A 25,062-nucleotide genomic window follows, 5' to 3' on the forward strand; every position below is an offset into this window, starting at 1 on the left:
ATGGTTGTTATTTTGGGACACGATCGAGTGGAAATGGCTGCTGAAGTCTGTTAAAACTCCTTTTATCTACTTTCAGAGTCAAATTTGAGACTTCTGTTTTCTGCTCTTTAACTAATACATTTTAATGTGGCTGTCAATCAGATGTCAGCCACATTCACGCACCATTTAATATGCTTACAAGTTATGATGCAGAAGGGAAGTCATGTTTGTAATGTAGCTACACTTTGGGTCCATTACCCAGAGGAGCTGTGTGGAAAAGTTGCTTACTTCTTTTTTTTTGGACAAATGGACAGTAGATCTTTAAATCAACCTGGCATGTAAGTCTTTTTCACGGCAGACATTTTGACTTCTAATCTCTGCAAAAACACAGGTGCAAGTGCAACCAATAAAAATAAAGGTTTCACTCCAATTAACTATTCAGTAAACCTTGGCAGTGAGCCAGCATGCACAATACCAGGGCCCTTTAACAAGAAAATCTAGGTGGAATTCAGCCATCGTTAATGTTATTCATTACACCTGTGTTACTTACTGCTATTTCAGCTATGAAATGTCAAAAATGTCATTAATTTAAAAGAGTTGGCTTATGTGTTGGCAAGTTGTTACATACAGCAGACATGGAGCAAGATTAGAATTCATTTGGAGTTGTGTTTTTTGGCCACCCGACACATGTAAGTCTCTTTTTCACTCTTCGTCTTCGTCTCTGTCAAGAAAAATATCTGAGTCATGTTAGCTTGCTAGCTGCTAACTTTGTCTTTCTGTTGTTTGGTGCTGAGCAGTGAATATCTCAGTCTTGTAGCCTATAGTGCATTGCAAAAAAAAGAATTGCTTCCTTGTTTTTTAATTTTGTGAGTGGGGTCAAAGAGCTGACAGTCACTAATGGGACATCTTATTGCCTTTTGAAGTAACAATTTCTTACAACCAGCAGCCAAGAAGCATAAGCCTAATGAATGTACTGTAAGTCTCATTTTCAATCTCTCATTCCTGTTTTGGTCTCCACCAAAAAATGAAAAATATGAGTCATTACGTTAGCTTGCTATCCGCTAGCGTTAACTTTGTCTTTCTGTCACACAGTGGGTTTACTAGAGCTTGTTATCATGTTGTTTATTTAAAACATCCCGGAATTCCTATATTTTATCAACAACTTTAACAGAATAGCTTGTAGAGATGAGAGATTTAGAGGCTTAACATGCTAGATAATGTTGCTTGTAGTTTTGTGGTGACTGGGGGACAAAGGAACCTCAAACAAGCTAACATACATGGACCTGACATTCTATCGCCTTGTAAATTTGTTATGGCTAACATGTTAGCAAACATAGCATAGCAGTGCAAAATTAGCATTTATTTGGGTTCAGGCCACTTGACAAATGTAATGTCTAATATGTACTCTCCTCTTTTGGTTCCACCAGTTTATGAGAAAAATATCATTATGTCAAGCTTGCTAGCTTCTGACTTTGTCGTTTGGTGTCGGGCAGCGTACAGTGGATTTGTTAGAGCTTGTTTGCCATGCTGTTTCTGTATTGTGTCAACAGTCTCAACAGTTCCTTGTAAGTGTCCCAGTAATCAGTGCCAGTGAGACAGCATGTACAATACCACGGCCGTTGTTAATGTTATTAATCACACCTGTGTTTTTCCTGCTATGACATGTCAAAATATCTGTAATGATAAAGGCCATTTATCACCTCATGAAAATGGTTACCATGTTTGCAAGTAAACACACATAATGTCAGACACCCAGCAGACACAAAGCAACATTGGAGTTATTTCTGCCCACATGAAGAATGTAAGTCATATCAACTCTCCTTTTAACTTTGTGTTGGTCTTCACCAAAGTTATAACAAGGTGTTAGATGTTCAACTTGTTTGCAACAGCTGGCTCATTCTCTCTGCCATTTGGTACATAGCAGGGCGCATACAGTGGGTTTCTCAACAGATTCTAGTAGCCTTTGAAGATTAGAGAATTGTTTAACAACATGAGAACTCGAAATGTCAGACAAAATGTCCTGCGGTTTTTAAAGTTATATTTTTTGGGGCTTAGAGGAACCTCAGAGAACACGCTGACAGACACACAGATCTCACTGATTTATTAAGTTGTTATGGCTGACATGCTGACAGCTCATGTAGCTACACATCAGCAGCCAAGAAGAAACATTAGCATTTATTTGGAATCATGTTTCTGGCCACCTGACTGTAAGTCCAATATTCACTACTACTATTACTCCTTTTAGCTGTGTTTGGGAAGAAACATATCTATCTGTCTAGCTGCTAAATGTTCCACTTTCTTAAGCAGCTAGTAGCTAATGTTGTGTGTTTGTGGGGTTTGGTGCTTTGCAGGAAGTGGTACCAGTGGTGAGACTGAATCATACAGTAAATGTGCTCTGAAACCAAAACAATTAACTAAAAGATGCTAGACTGCTGATTGGGGTGATAATACCCTGTGGGTTTGACCATTGTCCCGTAACATGCACTCATGTACTCACTAATTTGATGTCATTAAGTTCATAAAGTAATAAAAGAAAAATGCGTATAATGGCTGCAAAAAAACAAGCGCACATGTGTGTGTGTCATCAAATTGGATGTTATTATCTGTTCATACATCAGATCTTGCAAATGTGCAGTTTTTGTCCTACTTTGTTACATTGCTCCGTGTCAGCCTGTTTACATAAATTCTGATTCCGATGGTCGATACTAACATAAAAGTCACCCTACATGACGTTGAAAATATAAAATTTAGAAATGCTGCATGAAATGAAAGCAGCATCCCCTCTCCTAACCCTCCTCCCTCCCTTTTCACCTCCCCTCCCTCTGGCCTTCAGTTAGAGGGCATGGGGCCGTCAGTGAAGGCGCCTAATTCACTTGATGAGACGTGGAGCATAAACATTTCCCCGGCAATTAGAAAACGTGTGTATGTGAGCGGAAGCAGCAGCCAGTCCGAAGCTGTCGGGGCACCGCTGTCAGATGTCAACAACAGCTCAGGGGCAGGAAGTGGCACCGTTTGGGGCCAACTAGACCCTACGAGGCACCTTCCTCTTCCCTCCACCAACCTCTCCCACCTCCCCGTAATCTCTCTGACACACAGACACACATACACACACCTACACATACTTCAAACCCTCTATCCTATTCTCTCCATCACCTCAATGCACACCACTATCCAAACAGTTTATCCTCTTTAATTTTCACAAAACAAGCTGATCACTGGATTCACAGAGTCCTTTAGTTGAATGAGTTCAATAGCATATACAGTATGTTCCTGTGCTGTAAACAGAGGTTTGACCCATATGTTTTCTATGCCAATCACCAATAGATTATCAGTGATTGTCAGGCACTAAAGCTAAGCTAAAGATGACCACAGAACTTAAACAAACCATACTTACCCAGTGAGCTGTTTGCAGTTGTTGATGAGATCAGTTCTTTTATAGTTGCAGTCATTTCCACAAAATAGAACTACAAAATAATGGACCATAGAGACTCAGAAAATTCAGCATTGCTAGCATTGGTGAGAACCGGTCTACCTGTGAAAATGAAGTGGAAGTCTGGCAGCCATGATTACTAAAAAAGTCTTAAACAGGCTAGTTAAAACAGGGCTAACATCAGTAATCTATTGTGTATCATGCTTTATTTTTTGAACTGCTGTCCGCTATGCTAACGCATTAACTCTTTTGCCTATAGCCTTAGTTGTGGATTAGAAGCAGGCAGATTGCTTTTCATTTCTTTGTAGGTATTACTAGAGAGATGCATGTAGATACTGTTGAGATCAGTTGGAATGAACAGATATAGTGTATATTAATGGATGTGTTCCATTAATTTGATTGAGCCTTTAGGATGTCAGTCTTTTCAACCTTGAGCTTAACTCTGCCTCAGACAAAGTACAACCATTTTTGTAACTTTTTGAAACACTTTCTCTTTAAGGCAGATACATTTGAATCTTAAATGTTAGAATGACTTGTGTCTGCACTAGCATTTTCAGGCTGATTTATAAAGCTGTCCGTCCACGCTGAAATGTCAGAACAACAGAAGTGAGATTTAGCCAGCTTAGTGTGGATGTAGTCTCAGACTGTAGTTGAAGCAACTCAGGCACCAATTAATCACCTGCTGCTTTACATTCACCCTCAGTGGTGAGGCTCCCCCCCCCCTCATGCTCCTTTAGTTCTAGTCTTTACCTTCTCCCTCCATCTCCGACAGATGAAAAGCAGAGCACATAGGAGGTGCCACATTGCACTGAACCACGCCATCTGAGCTGGCAGCACAGCAAAGTGTCCAAACAACGTTTCCCCAAACAGTCGCCCATTCCAGCTCACCCTAATTGGTTGCAAATGCCTTTCAGGATGAGCCAGTGATGGCTGTGAGGAGTTTGTATACACAAAGCTCATGCTCTTTAAAGCACAATTCCACCATGATTGATTTTTTTTGGGTCATTTGTTATGTTTTCCATCCCTTAAAATGAACTCTGGCTGTTCTTACACATGCAGCTCAATTAAAGATCATTAAGGTCAGTTTTCGAACGTTTTTGAAGAAGGATTAGGTCAGCGTTTTATATTACAGTACTGAACGCAATATGATGCTATTAATCTTCTCTCCTCTGACACCAGTAATGCTGGAATGGTCCTTCAAGCGCAGAGACAGGGTTCCTTCGTCAGAGATCAGACAAACAGAATTAAAATGCCCCGATCTGCGTTGGCCTGCGTAATTGGCTTCCGGTAAACATCTCTGTGGCGCTTCACGGTGCAGAATGTGGCATTGATTTGTCTTCTGTCATAATGGTTTTAGACCAAGTGAAACCTCTCAGATGAAGATCTTTTTCATGTTTATGTCCGCATGCTTTCGGAGTCTTCAAAGCAATCATACTCGAGCCAAAATCACAATGTTAATCACCTCAAAGGAAATGTTTTGTGGGTAAAAGGTATTTGAGAATAGTGCGGTGAATAGGTTTGTTTGATTGTGCGCGCACGTTGTTTTCGTATGTTTGTGCATTTATTGTGCGAGTGCTCAGTAAATGCTCAGTATCCAGGTCTGGGTTATGTCCACACACAGGATGTGGAGGCTGAGTGTGTGTTTGTGTGTGTCGCCAATCGCCGCTGTGTGCCAGGGTCTTATTCCTGTTTGGAGCCATCAGCCACCCATTGATCAAACCTCGCCTACCAAACTTGATTCACTGACTGTTTCGCTTCCTGCTCCTAACACACAAAAGCCAACACATACCTCAGGCTAATATTAGTATTTGGTTAAAATCTCAAACATCTGCTGCTGATAGGATGGACCTTTTGAGTTTCGTCTAAAGATTTGCTTTAGTCAACCCAGTGTCTATGTGCCTCACCAACCAAGTCTCCTAGAAATTAAGACCAAGAACCTTTTATCCAGTCAAAGAAGTACTATGTGTTTTTTTTTTTTTTACCACAAAGAAGTCATAAGGAGGGTGTTTGGGGGTGGTTTGTGGGCATATAAAGCACATGACTTCTCATACTGAGTCCCATATGTGTTTAGGTTTAGACTACTTAACACTTGTGAGCAGATGTTGTGGGGAAAGAAAATTAAATATGTTGTCAGTCAACATTTTGTCGATACACTCAGCATGAACAATTTGGGATTTTTCACATCAGCAAACAAAGTTGTATTGTTCAGGTCTGACAAATGTGATAAATGCATTTCCCTCCCTCCTTTCCATTTCCAGATTTTTATTTATTTTAAATTCTGCCATGTTAGCATATTTGCCAGGTAGCAGTCTTCTTTGTCCTTACCTGTCCTGGCACATTGCTAGGCAACCGTCAACTGTCGATTAGGGCAATAGCATGAAACCTCTGGCATTCATGTGTATCATGTGGCACTCTTAAAATCATTGCTCCTTTTTGCCGCTAGTGGCATCAACATCTGAACAATACAATGTGATAGAATTAAATAACTCTGCATGCAATATGTGTTTATATAGGGGATGGGTTGCTGAGTTAGTTTATGAAGCCATAGCTTGTGGTGTTTTGGATATGATTATATGGTTAAGTGTCTGTGTAATAACACCTGCAAGTATACAGAGAGGGCTTCTTTCAGTGACTTCAGTCTCAAAATACCTTGTATTAATATCAGCTGTCAAACTTTTGGACAAACAGAAGGATATGTAGACAGTCAGAGAGGCGGACGGATAAGCTAGCAGGTATGTAGGTGGAGGTGAGAGACAGACAGAAGTCATGTTGACAGACAGAAGTCATAGTAGAGAATAAAAAGACACATGGCAGAAACAGTAGAGTACAGGAAGAGAGTGGACAGATCGTGGAATGAAATGCCAGTGTCCAAAGTGACTTTGTGTTAATAAAACTGACATCTTATTTGGCACGAGGAAGAGACAGAGAGAGTGAGATGGTCATCAAACAGAACCAAAAGGCACCTGCGCTGTCATCCTCAGTGCTGAGGGAGGAGGAGGAGGAAGAGGAGGAGGAGGAGGAGGAGGACAAGGAGGAGGAGGAGGAGGAGGATTTGGGCCAGGGTCTTCCTTGCTGCCTGGCGGATCTCCTGCTGTTCACACGGAGGGGGAGGACTGTTTGTTTAAATGGCTCCGCATGGCAACCACTTGTGAGCAGCTCCTGTGAAAGCCTCCGCTGGCTCAGCATGGAGGTGAGGGTTGGTGGGAGGGGGGGGGGGGGGGTGGGATCATCAAAAGACGAATAAGCACCGGCTGACACTCTCCTCTTCTTCCTCACCCCATCCAGATGCCCCCACTTTACCTCATCCTGAGTAACCCCCAGTGCTGCAAGGACACCTGTGAACAGTGATGTTAACAGATTCATTTAGGGTCCGAAAATAAATGTAATCCATCAGAAATGGCTACAGCTACATTTTGTGATGTATGTACACTACCAGTCAAAAGTATGGACACAACTTCCCATTCATTTGAACGAGTGTGTCCAAATTTTTGAATGGTACATGCTATTTGAATTTCCTTCTTATTAGGGAAGGATCATGGTTCATTTTGCTTTTGATAGACCAACACCCATTAACTGGTAACTAACCGGTTCATTTTGTGATTTTTATACAGTCTAAGGGCTACACAGAGCATGGCATGGCTAATGATGCTAACCATGCTAACTAGCTGCTCGCCGCCTTGCAGGCTGGTAAAATGGATCTGTCATGTCTCTTTGTATCTGTGGGTGCTCCTGTCAGTGTCGGAGTCTCTGCGTGAGACACTTCAGTCGGTAAATGTGTGTTTTTAAAACATATTCCAGGGCCGCACTCACTCTCAGTCCCACAAGGCACCGATCGATATAAGGTGAATAATGTGAAGCGATGAGATCAGTACCCAACCCAAGTATGTAAATTAACCTATAGACCCACATGTGTAACCAGTCAAATATATTCTCGGCAGTTAACCGTCCCTACCGCCTATGACATGCAATGAATTTCCCCTTGAGGACAAAACCATCATCATCGTTATCCTTATCACCTTCATCATCATGTGCTAGATGCAGACACCTGCTGCCTTTTACTGCTCATACTCCTGCTAGTAACATACTGTAATAATGCTGTCATCTGCCACTTTATTTAGCACCACTGACTGATGTCAAGATATAATTCATGTCTGCAGTTTTAAAGGTGCTCACTCGGACGCACACCGGCAACAAGGGCAGGTGACAGCCAATGAGAGCTCTTCTTGCCTCCATAAAAGTGCTATGCTAAATGATAACAGATGGCAAATGGGTGAATCAAAATGCAAAAAAAGGTCATCATTTTCCTTTAAAAATTGTGTTGGTAAATGTATTGCTTCACATTTAAAACTGTATTGACAAAGTGTCTGTATGATTCTAGTTTATTCAGGGATTATATATCATTATTAATTTTGCTTCATTGTTTCAACACCAAAGATGCTGTGAATATGAAAAAAATATATGTGATAATAATTGAAAACTTATTTCCTGGAGAGAGATTTCCATCTCTTCCTGCAGGAGTCAGATGATTGACAGGAAGGACTGTGTAACGTTACGCACCACTGACAAGAAAACAATAAATCTGGAACTTTGACCTAACCAGTAGCAGTTTTATGTTTGCAATGATGGATTATGTCACTCTGGAAGTTGAAACAGAGAATCGAGTCTCTATAACTATCCTGACTGTGCGCAGACTACGGCAGTGTATCAACCTAACTGAAAATAACTTGACTTCCTCTTCCAATAACATAATCTCACATCCCGTCTCCTTTCTTTCTCAGACATGGACGAGTGCGAGAACGACTACAACGGGGGCTGCGTCCACGAATGCATCAACATACCAGGCAATTACAGATGCACCTGCTACGATGGATTCATGCTGGCCCACGACGGACACAACTGTCTGGGTACGAACACTCTTTGTTTAAACACATTCTTCCTATTTGTGTGTTACTTCCACTCTGACATGCAATTTATGGACTGGAAAGATCAAAATAGTCATGAGATTGGTCATAATTAGACCCAACAAAGGTCTTGTTGTTTAATCCTGACCTTTATTTATATCTACTTTATTACACAGTACAATTATGGGATTTTTGTCTGGGTGTGTTGATTTTTGAGTGGGACTGAAGAAGGACAAAGAATTGAGACATACTGACCAATGTGGGTGTTGTACCATAACAAAAAATAAGGCGAAAAACATCATGCATACTTTATCAAAACCACAAACTTTTTAGGTCAATGGTAAGTCTGGTTTTAAATGTATGATTGTCTGGTAATCTGCATGTCTAAGTGTGCCTAAATGTTAATATATCCTTGGTATGTATCAGTGAGTGTCTGTGTGTTTCTGGGGTGTGTGTGCGTGTGTGTGCATGTGTCAGATTCAGTGTATGATTGCGAATAGATATGTCTGTCTGTGCTCAAGAGAGTATGGTTAAGGGTGCACGGATGTTCCTGTGTGTGTGCGTGCGTGCGTGTGTGTGTGTCCTTGTATCTCTTAAGCCCGTCTGGCTCAGCTCGCCTTTCTCCGTAGAGTCCCTCTGTCATCGTTTGGAGGGTTTCCATGATTTGTGCTGTTTTATGCTCCTTTCTCTGGGAGGGCGGTCGGGGTTGAAGAGTTCTCCTACAGATATCTGGCTGTGCTTTATTACTGACAGATCCAGCCCATTTAGCCCCAGTGCTGTGTTATTGACTTAGTGTCAGCCAGACTAATGTTTTTTCTGCCCGGTGCAACACGTAGTTCTGCACGGATGTGCTCAAACACATTTAATCCCATCTGTCCCCCACCGCTGACTGATGAGAGCAAAATCAAATTAAAAATGTAAAAAAACCATGTCATTTTGGATGTCCGTGTGTTTTGGTGGGATATGTTTTGGCATTTGTAAGTGTTGTAGCTCATTCTTTGACCCTTTGGAGAGATTGAGTGAGAGATTGAGTGTTAATAGCGGCAGCCAGCAGTGCAGAGTAGCTGATGAGTTGTGGATTCCCCTCACAGGAATGACTTTTAGACAGCTGATATAAAGCAGAGTTAAGGCGTTCTGCTATCAGAATTCAAATTTCCACGGCCAAAGATGTTAAATGAAAATGGTCATAATTCAGTGCCCAGTTCAAACATGCCTCTATAGTTTCTAGTGCACGAGTAGAAGTTTACTTTTGCACTAATAGAGTTATATTCTACAGAAGTGTCACAGTGTCATTAGCCACAAAGATAAAAACAGCTGCATCTTGTTGCCAAAAAGTGTTAAGACAGTGTTAAGCAACCAGCACTGGTCTGGTTTAGCTTTAACATTTAATTCGGCATATCAGTATCCTTGAGAGTGAAAGTGTTTTTTCTTGAGAAGGCTTTTACCGACATTTTGAAAGATACAATAAGTTAAGGCTGGAGGTTTCATTTCTATGTTTTTGCCATCAATCATATTCATTATCTTAGCATTTTGTACACTGGATAAATTGTGGAATGCAGAAATGGGAGTCACTGATACAAACAGCTTTATAACAGCAGGAATCCAACAATTCCTCCAAATTAAAAACACATAGAAGCGTTTTTCTGATCTGACCATTGCTATTCCAGCTGCCTCGTTCCATCTGCAGAAAATGACCTGCTTCCATGTTGTTTCTGTGTAAATACAGTAACACAGCATGCCATGACAGTTACACCAGGGAGTAGCCCTGGAATGCAATAAACAATAAAACCATTGGATTAACATGTACATACATACAACTTTCATATCAGATTTCACTTGATAATAAGCAGTTATTATATAATTGTCAGTGATATAGATTTAACCATGACATAGTTATGTCATATATGAATGTAAATACATAGTCCAAACATGAACAAGCCTGTCAATCAAACTCAAACATACCACGCAAGTTATGATATCTTCTTAATAAACAGTACATACATACAATAGTTTTCATAATCAAGGCACACAGGACAACATTTACTGATTTGTATTTCTAGAGAGAACTAATTGGTTTTCCTCTTCACTACCATAAAGTTGGATTTCATTTTTTAAGCAAGCATCTAGTGGCCATTAAAGGAACTGCAGCTCATAACATCCCCACATTAGAATTCAGTTGTGGTTGCCTCAGTGTCCCTTTATCTCTCCAGTGAAGCTGGTGAAAACTGATCATACTCAGACACATGATGGGGATGGCAAAAACTATAAAAAATGAGACCCTGATCGTAAAAAAGACAGATTTTTCCTTGAGAATATGCCAGTTTTCCGTGTTGGTGCATTTAGTTGGAGGGTAAGTGTCACTGTAATTGTGTCTGACAGTATTTTGTGTTGTTTATTTCCTGCTGGTTTTGTCAGTAAATGGTCCCTGACTGTCCCACAGCCGTTAGCTTACTGGTTAGCTGCTGTGTCATTCCGTGTGTTGTGGTCAAGTGAAGAAAAGGGGCGTTAGGTTAGTGGGATTGCACCACACGTGTTTGTGCCACTAATTGAAACGATACCAACTGAGTCATGTGAGAACTATCATCACCTGTTCTTTACGGCCCGGCAAGAGGAAACCAGCCCACGTCTGACTTGAACCCAGAGACTTGCTTTATTGGATGTTGAAAGGATGCGGCCTTAATGAACTGCTGCTAATTAAAAGCTGGTTACTGAGTTCAAACGAGGCAGTAAAGCGTGAAATCAGACGCAGGATCTGTGTGATCACACTCAAAGCCAGTACAGGCTGTGTAACCCTTTTTTGCTTATTTCTACCTTCTTTTTTTCCCTCTTTCCTTTCTTCCTTTATTGTATTCTTTGTTCTTTCTTTTTGTCAGTCAGGGTTGCTCATTCCTTCTCCTCTCATCGTTCTTTATTTCCTTCCTCCTTTCTTTTAATTTAGACTTCATTCTGTCATCACTTCTTTGAGTCTTACTTTACTTCTATCACCCTTTTATCTATTGTCTCTCCTTTCTTCCATTCCTCTTTTCCTTTTGTGCTTAATCCTCTCTCCAGTGTGTCTTCTTCACTTTTTTCTTTTCTAATTACAACCATTTCTTTCTATCTGCCTTTGTTCCTTTTCTTCCTTCCTTCCTTATGTCCCCAGTGTTTCCTTTCTTTTTTCCTTCCTTATATCATTGTTTCTTTCATTTATTTCTGTTTCTTCCTCCACCTTCTTAAATTCCTCTCCTCTCCTCTCCCTCTCTTTATCCCTACTCACCTTTCTCTCTCTGTGGTCTGCCTGTCCCCCCTCCTCTCTCACTGTCATATATTTCTCTTTTTGTCTTTCTCTTTGCTTTTTACAGTTTCTCACCATCTGCTTTACTCTGCCTATTTTTCCATCTATCTTTCTCTCTCCTTTTCTCTCCCTCTGACCTGTTCTACTATTTCTGTCTGTCTGCTGACCTTGTACTGACTTTCATTTAATTACCTTAATAGCTGTCTGGTGTCCTTTCCTTTTCCTTCTTCTCTCTCATCACATTTTAAACTGATTGAGTGAGTCAGATCACTGAATGTTTCCACTAGACTTTCAACCATCATCAGATAACAGCAGCAGACATACAGACTGACTAGTCAGTGTGTTAATGGGAATAATGTATAAACATAATATCATTATATCATTAACATTCAATGAGATGTTAGCTCTCTGGGCTTGTTCTAAGCTGCCCTCATTTTATTGGTGGGGTAAAGTGAATTGCTACATATTAAAATTAGCATTAGCATTAAAAATTAGCATTATCCAATCATTGCATGACATTCTGACTTTTCCGATCTTGACCTGACAGTGCTAAAATTTTCTCTTGTACACAAGTAATATCCACATTTAATGGACAGGTTACCATAAAATATATACTGAACACATTCATGTATTTAGCCTAGTTGAAAAAATGTAAACCTATCTAATATTACTATGTAAGTGTTTTTTTTCACATATTTTAGGTTACAGTTAGAGGTCTGGGGTCAGCCCACGTAAATGATTTCACTTCTTTGGCATGTATGCAAAGAAGTCTGAACATTGTACAAATATAGTCATCAAATTATTTGAATTAAAATAAAGGTTAGGGTTAGGGTTAGGGTTATCTGATGAATGCATGCCAAAAACTGTGTGCTCCAGAACTTGCCTTGAGAAAGACCAATTGCGGTCAGAAAATCGTTATATAATAAAATCATTGGAACTCCAACAGTAAACTGAGATTTTGGGAAAAAAAACGGAAAGTAAAAGCCACTAGCCTGTGCTCCATGAAATCAATATCACTTTTACAAATCTCCATTAAGTCTTCATGATTCGATTGCACATTGAGTGATGAAGCACCAGCGGGGGACCGCTTAAAACTGATCCACCTATGGGGCCACTGGTGAGCCGCATATCTCTGCTAGTTGGGCACTCTCTTAACATTACGTTTCCTGGCTGACATTCCACTTTCACAGAATCATGTGTTTCTGATTCTTATTAAATGATGCAATTCTTCTGATTACAATACAAGAAATCATGGAGTCCTATGATTTATAATCAGCAGGAGTTACGTGCTGGGTTTACTCCACAAAGCACTTTGACTATTCTGTGGAGGTCGGACGTTAAATGTTATTTTTTTCCCAAAGCCTGTGTAATAATTAATTTCAGACTAGTGCTTTGAGACTGAATAACTGCCAACTGTAATTGACCCAAACATCTCTACTTTCACTACCAGTGTAAATGTGTGCAGTTGCACTCTAACACTGCAGTAATGGTGGTGGCAGACACATAAATCAGCTGCCAGATTCATCTATAGGCAGTAATAAAACGTACCATTAATGCCTTGGTTTTTGTTGCATTGGGTGTAGCAATCCCTCTGCAGGTGACAGTGTTCATGTTTGACTAATGCACTAATACTGTAGCTATTAGCAGTGTAGGAATGCGTATTCATTCTTGATGCAGCAATAACACAATGCACAGATACTCCATTCAAAGTAAAAGTCCTGTATTCAAAGTGAAAACATTCAGTAGCAATGCACCATATTTTATAGACGATCATGTGTTTTGTATGTATATTCTTAATTATAATTAATAATGACCAATAATAATAATTGTCAAATAAATGCAGTGGAGTTAAAAGTATAATATTTCAATCTTAAATGCAGTGTAGTACAAGTATAAAGTGTACAGTGTAAAAGCTCGTCAGCAACTGGATGCTTTAGACTTGGTCGAGCTGTGAAACGCAGTAAATTAATGAGCGACTCTGTCTTCCGCACTGTAGCAAGAAAAGAGGAAACCCTCCCGCTCTTCCTCCTGCAGCACCGTGCTGTTTGTACAGCAGCATCTGAACGTCACAAGAGTATCCTAGCATCAGGCCGCATCCAGATCTCAGAGGAGAAAACTTGATAGATAGTTTTTGGATGTTGTATCTCAATTTGGACAGAGTGATGGATCTGGGCTGTGTCTGCAAACTCTGACAGGCAGAGCAGTTTTTCTCATAAATCTGTCACACACTTAAGATGTGTTTGGTTGCTTGACCTTGCCAACACCTCCAAAAGTGATGCAAGATATTGTGACACAGCACCTAAGCCTTTCTTTCAAGGCAGTTACAAATGTATAGTGTTCTAGATGAAACAATGGAAATTAGAAGTTAAGCTTGAGTGTGACATTCATCTTTGCCTCTGCTACAATATGTCACATTAAAGATCTGGCTTTAGTTTTTAAGTTTTTTAAAGGTCTTCATGTGTAGAATTTAATTTTATTCTGTTTGATTATTGACATTTATGTTACTGTGCATGTTTGCATACTTGTTTTTGTACCCAGTGAATGCTTACCTCTTGCATGTACTCAGTTCAAACTGCTGTGTACATCTCAGAGAAAAGGTTGCACCAGTCAATATTTCAAAAAACAGACAGAACCAGTGTGTTTGTAAGCAAAGGTGTGGAGATGACTCATAGTTTTAATAGTAGCCTGTATTATGGAACTTGCTCTGAGGCCAGCAGTATTTCTGTTTTTGCAAACGTGGGATATCTCATTTTGGAACGAAATACCTAAATTTCCCATTTCAAACCCCATAAAACCAAAAAAGCAAGATTGCTGGCAGTGGGAGACGCTGTACAGAGGATTAGGTTGTATTTCAGGTATGATAGGTGTTACGTAGGATCAGTCTATATTTAGCCCACTTTGAGAAGAAATACGACACTGCAGATTGGGTAATGCGTTCCTGTGTATTGACTCATGGATACCGTACTGTCACCAGCCTCTCTGATGCTTTATGTTTACTGTCATCACTAACTGTGGAGGTAAATAGTGCCCTGCGATGCATAGTAACCATCTAAACAGAGCATTCAGAGACTGACATATCGGCCCATTGTCAAACCGCAGTTTAAGCCGAGCTCCATCCTTCGTCTTCACGCTGCCCGTCAACAAGGACCCCAGTGTTTGTTGTAATGTCTCACTCTCAAGTGTCTCATTCAGCAGGAGATTTACTGTATGGTTCATAGCACACAATCGCAAACACTCCCTCTCTCATCCCATTTATACATGCATACACGCAATTAATACTGGCAGTGTGTGTACATCCACAGACAGAGAGTGTCTGGGCTCTTGTATGACGACTTGTCATAACATCATACGTCAGCGCTGTGGCTTGAATCAGCTGCGATGACTTCAAAGATGCTGTCAATTAAAAGCACGTCCTCCATGACTGGTAGAAATGTAACCGCTCTGCTTTCTCACTCATTAATCACAGCTGGGAATATAATGTCAATCCCTGCAACACATCTATCCTAAGAAGACATTTGTTGCAGTAAGCTTTTGAGTTCAGTTCCTTTAGTTTGACAGCAGCAGAGACTGAGAGCTAAAGAATGAAGCTCAGCACAGTCAGAGGGGAAATGAGCTTTGTTGTAAGCATAGACTGTAAAAAATATTGGCCGTAGCCACCATGACGTCACCCACTGGTTTGTGGATTCCTGTTTTGAACCCTTGAGTTTGCATTTTCATTATCACCATCTTGGATTTTGGAGCCAGAAGTGACCATATTTTGACGAGAGGGTGGAGCTGACCTTAACGCTAGCTGCTAGCTTGGTTAGCACGGTGCATTTACAGTGGTTAACTGTGATAATGCTAATGCTAATTTTGGCTAGCAAAAAACAGGCTTAAAACCATTACAACAAAATGTACTTACTGGAAAACACTGAACATCCGACTCCTTAGAGGGTGTATTAGTACAACCAAATGCTGAACAAGACTTTTTTAGGTGACCAAAGTGTTACAATTAACTTTCATGAGCTGAAAACACACTGAAATAACGACAACTACGGCTACACCTATACTCTGTGAATATGGGCTTACACCATGGTTACGTTACCCAACCAACGTTGTCATAGTGGTAGGGAATCACCTGTGTCAGCACCCACCTGTCACTCAAAGCGGCCATGCCCTTAATTGTGCATAACTTACAAAATGACACAGGTGAGTTATATAACATGTTTATTTCTGCTGTAAAGTTGGGCATTTTAACATTGGGGTTTATGGGGATTGACTCACTTTTGGAGCCAGCCTCAAGTGGCCATTTGAGGAACTGCAGTTTTTGGCACTTCCATGTTGGCTTCAGTTTTTTCAGCCCCAGAGGTTGCTGCTTGGGTCTAACCCTTCAGATCAACACTGTATTTGTTGCATCAAAGTGCAACAACTCCATCTGAAAACAGCATTTTAATGTAACTTGTTTGTTTCACCCTCAAAGTTCACACTCAATTTATGTCTTACTTTTCTTGCATTCTCTTGGTCTGCCTGTGAGAAACAATAAAGACTTTGTGGCTTTTAATAGACCCAAAGCATGATACTCAGAAACCTCAGAACATTGTGGTGTTCTGAATGAGTCTTGGATAACAAACTACACTGGAAAATTGCAGAGTGTTGAAAAAAGAAAGAAATCAGTTTGCGTGAGCGTGCAGGAAGTCGCTCCATCATCTCCCAGATGCATTGTGTCAACAAGTTAGTGCACTAATTGATTTAAGATTGCCTAATTGTACTCTGATTAAAGAGCTGGTCCTGTTCAGTTCCTTTCTTCCTTTTGATTTTGACTTTATTTATTTTGTTTTGGCGTGGACACAGCTGGGCTCAATGTGTCGATCGCTCAGTGCCCTCTGTGAATGTCTGGTGCACTCGCGTGAGTTTATTTTCTTTCCGACGCGAGATCTGAGAGGTGGCTGCACAGCAGGGAGTCAGCGACCGGGGCGAGTCACAGAAAGGTCCAACATGTAACAGAGAGGAGGTGGGAGACAAGACAGAGAGGGAGGGAAGAGGCAGATAAACCAATGCTCACATGGAGCTATCAAATCCACTTTCATGAAAGCCACTTGATTTGTTTTAAAATAAGGGCCTAAAATGTGCAAGACACAAAAGCAATGTGTAGAATTGAAACATTTCACTTCCAAACTGCATTATTGTGGCTACACTATATGTGTCAGATTTCAGTTGAGTCTCTTCTGTGCTCTATTATTGGAATCAGCAGATTCATTTTCATGATGGTACCTGAACATGTGTGAAAAAGAAAAAATGCTTACATAGTAACAGTTTTTCAAGGTTGTCTCAAAACAGCACACGTACACATACTCTAATGTACAATTCAAATGTTTTTGCTTGTTTTTATTGTTCCTGTCCATACTGGCTGTTAAGTGATCTCAAGTGATCAGGGACAAAATCCGGTCTTTCAGCTGAAGCTAATATGAGGCTTTCAACAGTCTGAATTAGAAAAATTTAGTGTGCATCTTCTAAAATTACAAGTCTTTTTTATATAGAGTCTTCTCTTTGAGGTATTATCCCTCCACCATGGCTCAACAAAGAAACACTCTCTGGGGAAAACATATCATATTAAAAGTTTTATAACTTTGGAAGATACCAACTTGATTAGTCTAACTCAGACTCATATTAGCTCCACTGAACAAGGACTGTGGACTATGACTTTGTTTCCCATCATTTACATTAGAATCATGTTAGGAAGGGATCACTTCACAGACAGTATGGGCAGGAGAAACATTAACAGCAACCAAAAACTGTTTCTATGTACATATGTGCATGTGAGTATTGTATTTAGATAGACTTGAAAAATATAAACCTATCCTTTAAATAAAGGAAACTTTATTTAGTCCCCAGTGGTGGAAAGTAACTGAGTCCATTCACTCAAGTATTGTACTAATATTGCTCTTTCTACTCCACTAAATTTATTTGACAGCTTTAGTTACTTATCTAATCTTTTTGGCTTTTGACATCTTACAAAAAGCAGCATGTAGTAGGGGTTACAGTTCAGATGTCTATGAGTTGTTAACAGCTCCTCCAAATAGTGATTTTTCCCCTGAAACTTCCAAAGTCCAAAAACTGAAAACAGATTTGTGTATCAGAACTTTGTTTTTTCTTCTTTCCTCTCCCATTAATCATCTCACGACCTCTCAGATTTATCTGCTGACCCTTTGGAGGGGCCCGACCCCTAGGCTGGGAACCACTGGACTAAACTAGCTAACTGTATATAAAGTAGTGTAAACTAGCTCCACCTCCAGCAGCTACAACAGTAACATGCTGCTCTAACACTGATGCTTTACTATTAATAATCTAATGATGTCATATATAATAATATATCAGTCAGAGGGAACAAACCACTACTTTTACTGCAATACTTTAACTACATCAAGCTCATAATACTTATGTACTTTTACTTAAGTAGGATCATGCACTACTTTTACTTGTAATGGAGTATTTTTACATTGTTATATTGATACTTTTACTGAAGTAAAGGATGTGAATACTTTGTCCACCACTGTTAGTCTCTCAACCCTATTATAAACCATAGTGCTCTACAAAATTGTGCAACAACAAAGGAGAGTACAGTATGGTGAGGAACAAGAGAAATAAACATTCCCATAGCTCCCCAATTTATGATCATCCCCTCTAGAAAGGTTCATGCAAATGTTTTCATAGATGTTTGAGATTTTTTTATAATGAAATTAGACAAACAGAGAGTAACCCTTGTCCAAATCTACAGTGTGCAGTATGTACTGAACTCACCCCTGTTCCACATAGCAAAAATAAAAATAGATACGCAGCACTTTGGAATTCCTCTTCTCTCTTGTTTGCCTCTTTACTTACAAATCTTTTCTTTTCCTTACTAGCCTCCCACCCTTACCCTTTACCTCATCTCTCTCCCTTCCCTCCTTCTCCTCACCTCCCTCGCTCTGCCTCCCTCCAGCCCCTCACCGTCTCCTTATCCCCCCCTCTCTGATGTGTCAAGCACATCCTCGTTGTGTCTAAACAAACTTTTACGCAAGTTTACACAAGCACAATCCAACAAAACAGAGGGGCTCTGGTTGAAACTTGCAAAATGGCCCCGTGGCCTGTGTTTATGCAGAAATGTTGGCAGAGATCAATTGGAACTGGAGATGGCTGCATTTCTTCTTTCTGTCTCTCTGTGTGTCTCCCCCTCCAGCCTGAAAATTAAATGCATCAGTCATATTAATGACATCCGTTAAACCATGAGATTTGCCTGAAATAGTGTTAGGAAGTGCAATGAAAGCAAAGCCCAGAGTTCAGCGAGGACACAATGACTTCTGCGGCACTAACACACCAATATATTTACACATGAGCTGGAGGTTTATGGATGTATGAGTCCAGGACAGAATGAAGTCAGCACACAGTTCGATTGGACTTCCAGTCATGCACCATCTAGAGTGCATTCACTGAAAACGATGGGCATACAGCTGGATGACTTTGCAAACATGTCTACAAGTCGGAAAATGTATCAATTTATAATTTGATATTTCCAGGATTTTTGGAAAGGTTGGAATCTTGGATATGTGTTAGTTAGTGGGGGAAAGATCACAAGTTTAAATCACACGGAACACCAAAATATTTAAATCAAAATCACAAAATGTTCTGGGAAAACTGTGGAATTTTGAAACTCAGCCTGTAGTTGCGCCTCCATCCAGGATGAGCTGAATTAAAAAATAAACCTGAATGCATGACTGGTCACAGTGTTTCAGCCTTCAGTCCAGCAATCCCTCAGACAGTATACTGGACACCACTGCACATTCAAACATTCAAAGTTGTTGAAATGGTGGTAGTGGGTAGTTCAGAGACAGACCTTAGTGAACGAAGACTCAATTCATTTGGCAGTTTGGCAGTTTCTCTAACAGCTATATACAGTAACTCCCACCAAACACAGCTGTGTTGGTATGGTGATAGAGTTAAAGCTGCATCTCTGCACCGTGCACAATCACTCTCTTTCTGTCCTCTGTTTTATGGCCTCCCTTTCTCTTAAATGAACTCGGTGTAGGGGTCTGTAACTGGAGGAGTGTCAGAGCTGGCGCCTGTTTTGTTCTTGGTTTTTTCAGGTCCCCTTGGAGCTGATCTCCTTTCTCCTTAAAGGTAGAGTCAGTAATTCTGGAGAAAGATTGTTGATATTTGAACTAAACACCCAAACAAATACACCCTTCCCTTCGTGCTCCTTCAGAAGCTCCAAACCCAAAATTCATGGAGGCGCATTACCAAGGCAACGACCAAAATAGAAATATGGCGGAATCCAGAGAGATGCGTTAGCTGTAGAGTCACTTCTGTTCCTCTCACACATTATCATGAGTGGGAAAAAAATGGTCTCATCAACAGTCCATCCACACTCTCCACCTCTCTGCAGCCTCCCCACTTCTCTCTCAACCTGCATTCAGCGTCTCTGTCCACAGAAGCAGCCGTCTGCCAGCTGCAGCTCCTGGTGAGCAGAGAGGACAACGACCAGACAAACAGCCTTCACCAGGCTGACTGACAGCAGACATTTACTGCACCAAAATAGTTTGAATGTCGGCTAACTAATAAGTTAAAAACACATATACAGCCGGATATCTGTGTGACTTAAACAGCTGCCTGCTCAGATTATTACTCTGATGACTCCCCCCTGTCATATGCACAAGCACGAATGCCCCGTGTTGCTGATTGGCTGCAGTAGTGTTGTGTTTACATACTCATTTACAGAGACAGTTCTGTGCATGAGCACCGGATTTCTTTTTCAGTGCACACACAGAACGGACAGCTAGTGGATCGTGAGGAGATATTCACTGAATTTACAAAAAGTGTATTGGATTAGAATTGCTGACTCTACCTTTAAATCCAGGTGCCGCTTCAGTGAACAGAAATGAGAAGAAGGAGAAAGTGCAGGAGAAAAGATGAGAATAGGAGGGACATCTTGACATTGTAACTGTGTTTTTGTGGCTTGCTTTCTAGTAGACGGTATTATTGGCCGTCTAGGTAGTGTGAGGGAAGAAGGAGAAGATGGAGCTCAGCGTTTAAGATCGGAAATTGAGCGTAGATTAAGACTTGTCTTTTCCTCCTCCTCTCTCTCTCGCCTGTTTTAACATGATAGTAAAGTATTCCCTGTCTCTCAAAACACTGTTAACAAGGCTCTTAAGGGCTTTGTCCACTCTGCAAGGGTTTAGCAAGCCCACCACCACCTTCTAAAATTAGAGACATGAGTTTCCCGGTAAAGCCTCAAATGAAAAAAGTGTCAACAGCTCAGAGGAGCCAGGTAGAGGCACAGGAAGAGACGGGACGGGTGAAGAGAGTGTCAAATAAAGACAAAAGCAAAGGTTTGTTGTGCAGCTCAGAATGGAACAAATGTCTCAGATTTTTTTCTTGTGTAATTTTGGCCTCATGGCAGCCTGTCAGTAACTAATAATGCTGTGTAATAAAACCTTTGTACAGGGATGACCGACGTACTACTTCAGTTTGACAATTTGAACAGATAATCTGACATTCACACCCACCTCATGCAGTCATTGGCTAGCTGTGTGAAGGTGGGAACGTGAGCAGGGTCTGAACTTTTCTCTCTGTCTCTCTTTTTTTGTTCTTTGCACAACTATTTCTGCACTGTTTTTATAGTGCAACACTATGAATACCTTCCGGGAACAATTGCGTGAAAGTGTAATTACCATGTCTTGCCGCTCTCTATGACAGGCTTCTCACCCTGCCTTTGAGTGTGGCCATCCAGAACAACTACAAACAGACCAACGGACAACAAACTTATTTTCTTTCAACCTTTACTTAATGTCTCCTAATATTGCTTCTTTCCTGCCTTGATGGTAATCGTTAGATAAAAGGAGGTATACTGTCGGCTCAGGTAGAACAAAGTTGGACATCATGTCTAAAATGATAAAAGTTGTATGTACGTATTTAGAGCAGCTATGCGTCTTTCTGCCTTCCCAACAGTACGTCTATGTTTGTGTAACCTGGCTGCACCATCTGCCAGGTCAACCTCAGAACCTCAGACTAAACACAATGCAAAGTCATCCTGGTCAGGAACTGGATTTACACACACACACACACACACACACACACGCAGACGGGCAGCCCTGTTTGATCTCTGTTAAAGTCAGTCGAGGGTGTTACATGTTTCCAGTCCACTTCAGCCCCATCAAAATGCCCCATTGGACATTTACTGGCCTTTCAGCGGCACAGTGGGGCCCTATAAATGCACTCGTGCACTAGTATGTGTACATAACACATCCACACTCACACACACGCACACACACTGCACACTGTAGATGCTCAGTTACCACCTGGTGCCAGGAGTTTGAATAAGCCCCCTACAGTGCCAGACGCCTGCTCTGTGTGTATGTGTTTATACGTGAATAGTGATCATAAGGACATGCACATTTCCTATAGTACATGCAACATGTGAGTTTATCTAAAGTATATTTTAATCAGCGCGTGTGTTTGTGTGTCACATTCCTGACTCTGGTGTCATACCTCTCATCAGACATTTCCGGGCACATTAACTCTCGCTGACACATGTTTGTTTATGAAACCTAATGGGCCGCTATTCCACCACGCTGCCACGGTTGACTCTATCTCTCTCTGTGTCTTTTCATCCTGACAGATGTGGACGAGTGTCTGGACAACAACGGTGGGTGCCAGCAAGTGTGTGTCAACACCATGGGGAGCTACGAGTGTCAGTGCACGGATGGATTCTTCCTCAGTGACAACCAGCATACCTGCATCCACCGCTCTGATGGTAAGACTGGAACAGAGAGAGAGAGAGAGAGAGAGTGTGAGCGGTTTGCTTCCAGCTCCTGAAAGAGAACATGTAGAGCTTTATTCCAGTGTAATTGTGTAAAGCAGATTGATGATTATTGCTCAGTGTTTAACAAAACATAGGGATTACGTTGTCTAAACTGTTACAGCTTTTGGGGTAAATGGATTAGTTTGCCAGAATAACTTAAGAATTTATTAAACAGTTATTTAGGTGGAGTGAATTCATGCAAAGTCATTGGATGCTGCTTTACTCCAGATGTTACAAAATGAAAGGAAGTGTTCTTTGTCCCACTGTCTCTGACTAGACTTGCAGGTTCATGTCAGTGCAGAGGTTTAGTATTTCTCTATTTGTTGTATTGAAAGGCTCGATGAACATACTTTTTTCATGTTATTTCTGTAAATATGACCCTTCAAGCATCCTAAAGGGGTTATAGAGGTTCTTTCTTGTGTAAGGAGATGATTGGCCGGTGTCTCTGAGTTGACACAGAGGATTGTTTAGGCAGAAAGGTTTTCGCTGGCAAACAAATAATGGCAATAAAGACAGGAAACAGACTGACAGTCCCTTTAATATTATACTGATATGGAAAAAATATTTTAAACTCACTGTGATAGCCCCACTCTATCACTATATAATGAATTTTAATATGTTGTTTCCCACAGTCTGCAAGTGAAAGAATCATTCAAGCAAGATAGCATCAAGGGGACTGTAAAATGTTTTTTTCAAACAGTTGCATGTTGTCCAAGCAGCAGCAACCATAGCTTGAGACTGAAGCCAATGTAGAAGCACCTTAAAGTGCCACTGACATCTGCTAGATGGTCCAACTGACTCCTGTTCTAAAAGCCTATCTAGAAATACTAAGTCAGTCATTTTTTTCAATGAGTCATTATGGTCTCAGTTGCTAAATTCATGCTCACTAATAAATGTGCTGGTGGTCATTTTGGAAATGATTGTTACTGTTAATAAGATTTGAAGACTTATGGTAGCTTTGATGTCTGCTGTGTGGGCGTTGATTGACAGCTGTGATTGACAGCTGGCTCACCTGCTGCTCTCCTCGGCTCTGGTACTCGCACTGAGTCGGACTATTATTGTACTATTTCACTATTTCGCTAAGTTACTTGATAACTTTACCTGCCCTATTAGGACAGTTTAGCAAAAGTAGCTAATGTTAGCCCTAGTGTGCACCACTCAGTGTTCCCACTAAGCTAGCGTTAGCTTGGGTCCAAGGTAGTGGGGTGTGTTTCCAGAGTGTGAAAGGCAACACCTCGCATTCCTTATTTTGAAGTTCCTGGTTCCAAATGTAAAAGATGGCGCCGACCATAAGCTGTAAGTCTGGGTTTTAAACCGGCTCCAATGTAAACCAACGGGTGAGGTCATACCTCGCCACCTCTATCTTTATATACAGTCTGTGATAATGTCACTGCTATGTCACTTGCAGGGTAATTAAGCTTGTGTAAGTAAAGCTGCATGAAATTTGATCCTTTTGAACACTAAGTTTCTTTCATTTTTCAGAATTTTGATATTTCATACCGATTGAAATTATAATGCTCATAAATCAAAACCGGCTAAAGCTATTGTAACCAAACTTGGTGCACATGTTCAGATGCTTGTTTCCGAGCTTTGCGGTGCAGTCCTGGGATATTGTACCACTAGGGGGTGCCACAAATACTAAAAGTTTACATCATGTAAACAGCTTAATGGATTCGTACGGAATTCGATATATATGTTCATCTGTCAGTCAACACATAAAATCTGGTAGCCTAATTATTGATTGAAGTGGGAAAACTATATTATATATCCACATATTTCACATTCCAAACAAAAAAAATCTAAATAAATCACACGTATGTCCTACAGAGCTGAAATTTTTTCAGCACATCCACTGAATTGTGACAAAAGTTTTCCTCACCGCAACCTATGGTCAATTCAGAAGTCCATCACTTTATATTCTTCAAAATATGTAAAATAAATTAATATCTTTATCTCCACAAGTCTTCATTGATATGCTACAAAAACTGACACAGACATTCTCTAGATGGTAGATTTCAAGTGTTTCAAATGATGTTCAGATCGGTCCAATGGTGAGTCTGCAGTGATGTTCAATATCTTGATGTCATTTGTACTGTATGCACTACATTTTGCTATTTCATCAAAACTTTAAACAAATTACACTAAAATACTTGACAATACAACCAAAACCAGCAAAATGTGATTTTCTTCAGAAATGTCTCACCACACTGACTGTTGTAAGTGTTTTAAGTTTAAACAGACAAAAACACTCCAGTTCTGCATGTGTGATGTCATTGCCTTAACTTGTGAGAAGGGCTGTGGAAATCCATTCCCCCACTGGCTCAGCGAGTAAGTCACCTTCTCTGGAGATATAAAGGTCCAGGGTTCAAATTCCCAGGTGGCCAATTCAAACTTGCTGACCATGTGGCAATTTATGCATGTGGCATGTTTATGAATTCCTCTGAAGGTCATATTAAGTGGAAGACTGCCCTTTGTGCTTGGTCCCCGTTCATTGCTACATGCGGCTATATTTACATCTCTCTTTGCTGTCAACTCAATGCCTTCTAAAAGTCATTTTCCTTGTGTGCGATCCCGTGACAGGGTTTTCTGGATCACAAAGAGACGTGGGATTTGAAGGCACTGACATCATGCTTCTGGCTGTGCCGTTGCTCGGTCAGTCGCCCTC

The 25,062-nt window shown here is 40.7% G+C and overlaps 1 protein-coding gene and 1 long non-coding RNA gene across 6 annotated transcripts in view; one reads left to right on the plus strand and one right to left on the minus strand.

The window, feature by feature from the left end:
- Nucleotides 1–25,062, plus strand: part of scube1 (signal peptide, CUB domain, EGF-like 1) — a 124,382-nt gene that overhangs the window by 20,795 nt on the left and 78,525 nt on the right. For 2 of the 5 annotated variants that reach the window (XM_044343492.1, XM_044343493.1), the window contains exons 3-4: nt 8,188–8,313; nt 22,215–22,349. In XM_044343492.1, the coding sequence (XP_044199427.1) occupies nt 8,188–8,313; nt 22,215–22,349 (261 nt within the window). Of the gene's footprint in view, nt 1–481; nt 669–691; nt 955–1,151; nt 1,781–8,187; nt 8,314–22,214; nt 22,350–25,062 lie in introns of those variants that run through there. The other 3 variants (XM_044343494.1, XM_044343495.1, XM_044343496.1) reach the window with 3 other exon arrangements.
- On the minus strand, nt 18,661–19,753 carry LOC122975199. The gene is made up of 2 exons (XR_006400594.1): nt 19,434–19,753; nt 18,661–18,780 (listed from the first exon to the last, which is right to left on the minus strand). It is a non-coding gene; the product is annotated as an uncharacterized LOC122975199 (long non-coding RNA).

Source organism: Thunnus albacares, chromosome 23 (assembly GCF_914725855.1).
Source record: "Thunnus albacares chromosome 23, fThuAlb1.1, whole genome shotgun sequence".
NCBI lineage: Eukaryota > Metazoa > Chordata > Actinopteri > Scombriformes > Scombridae > Thunnus > Thunnus albacares.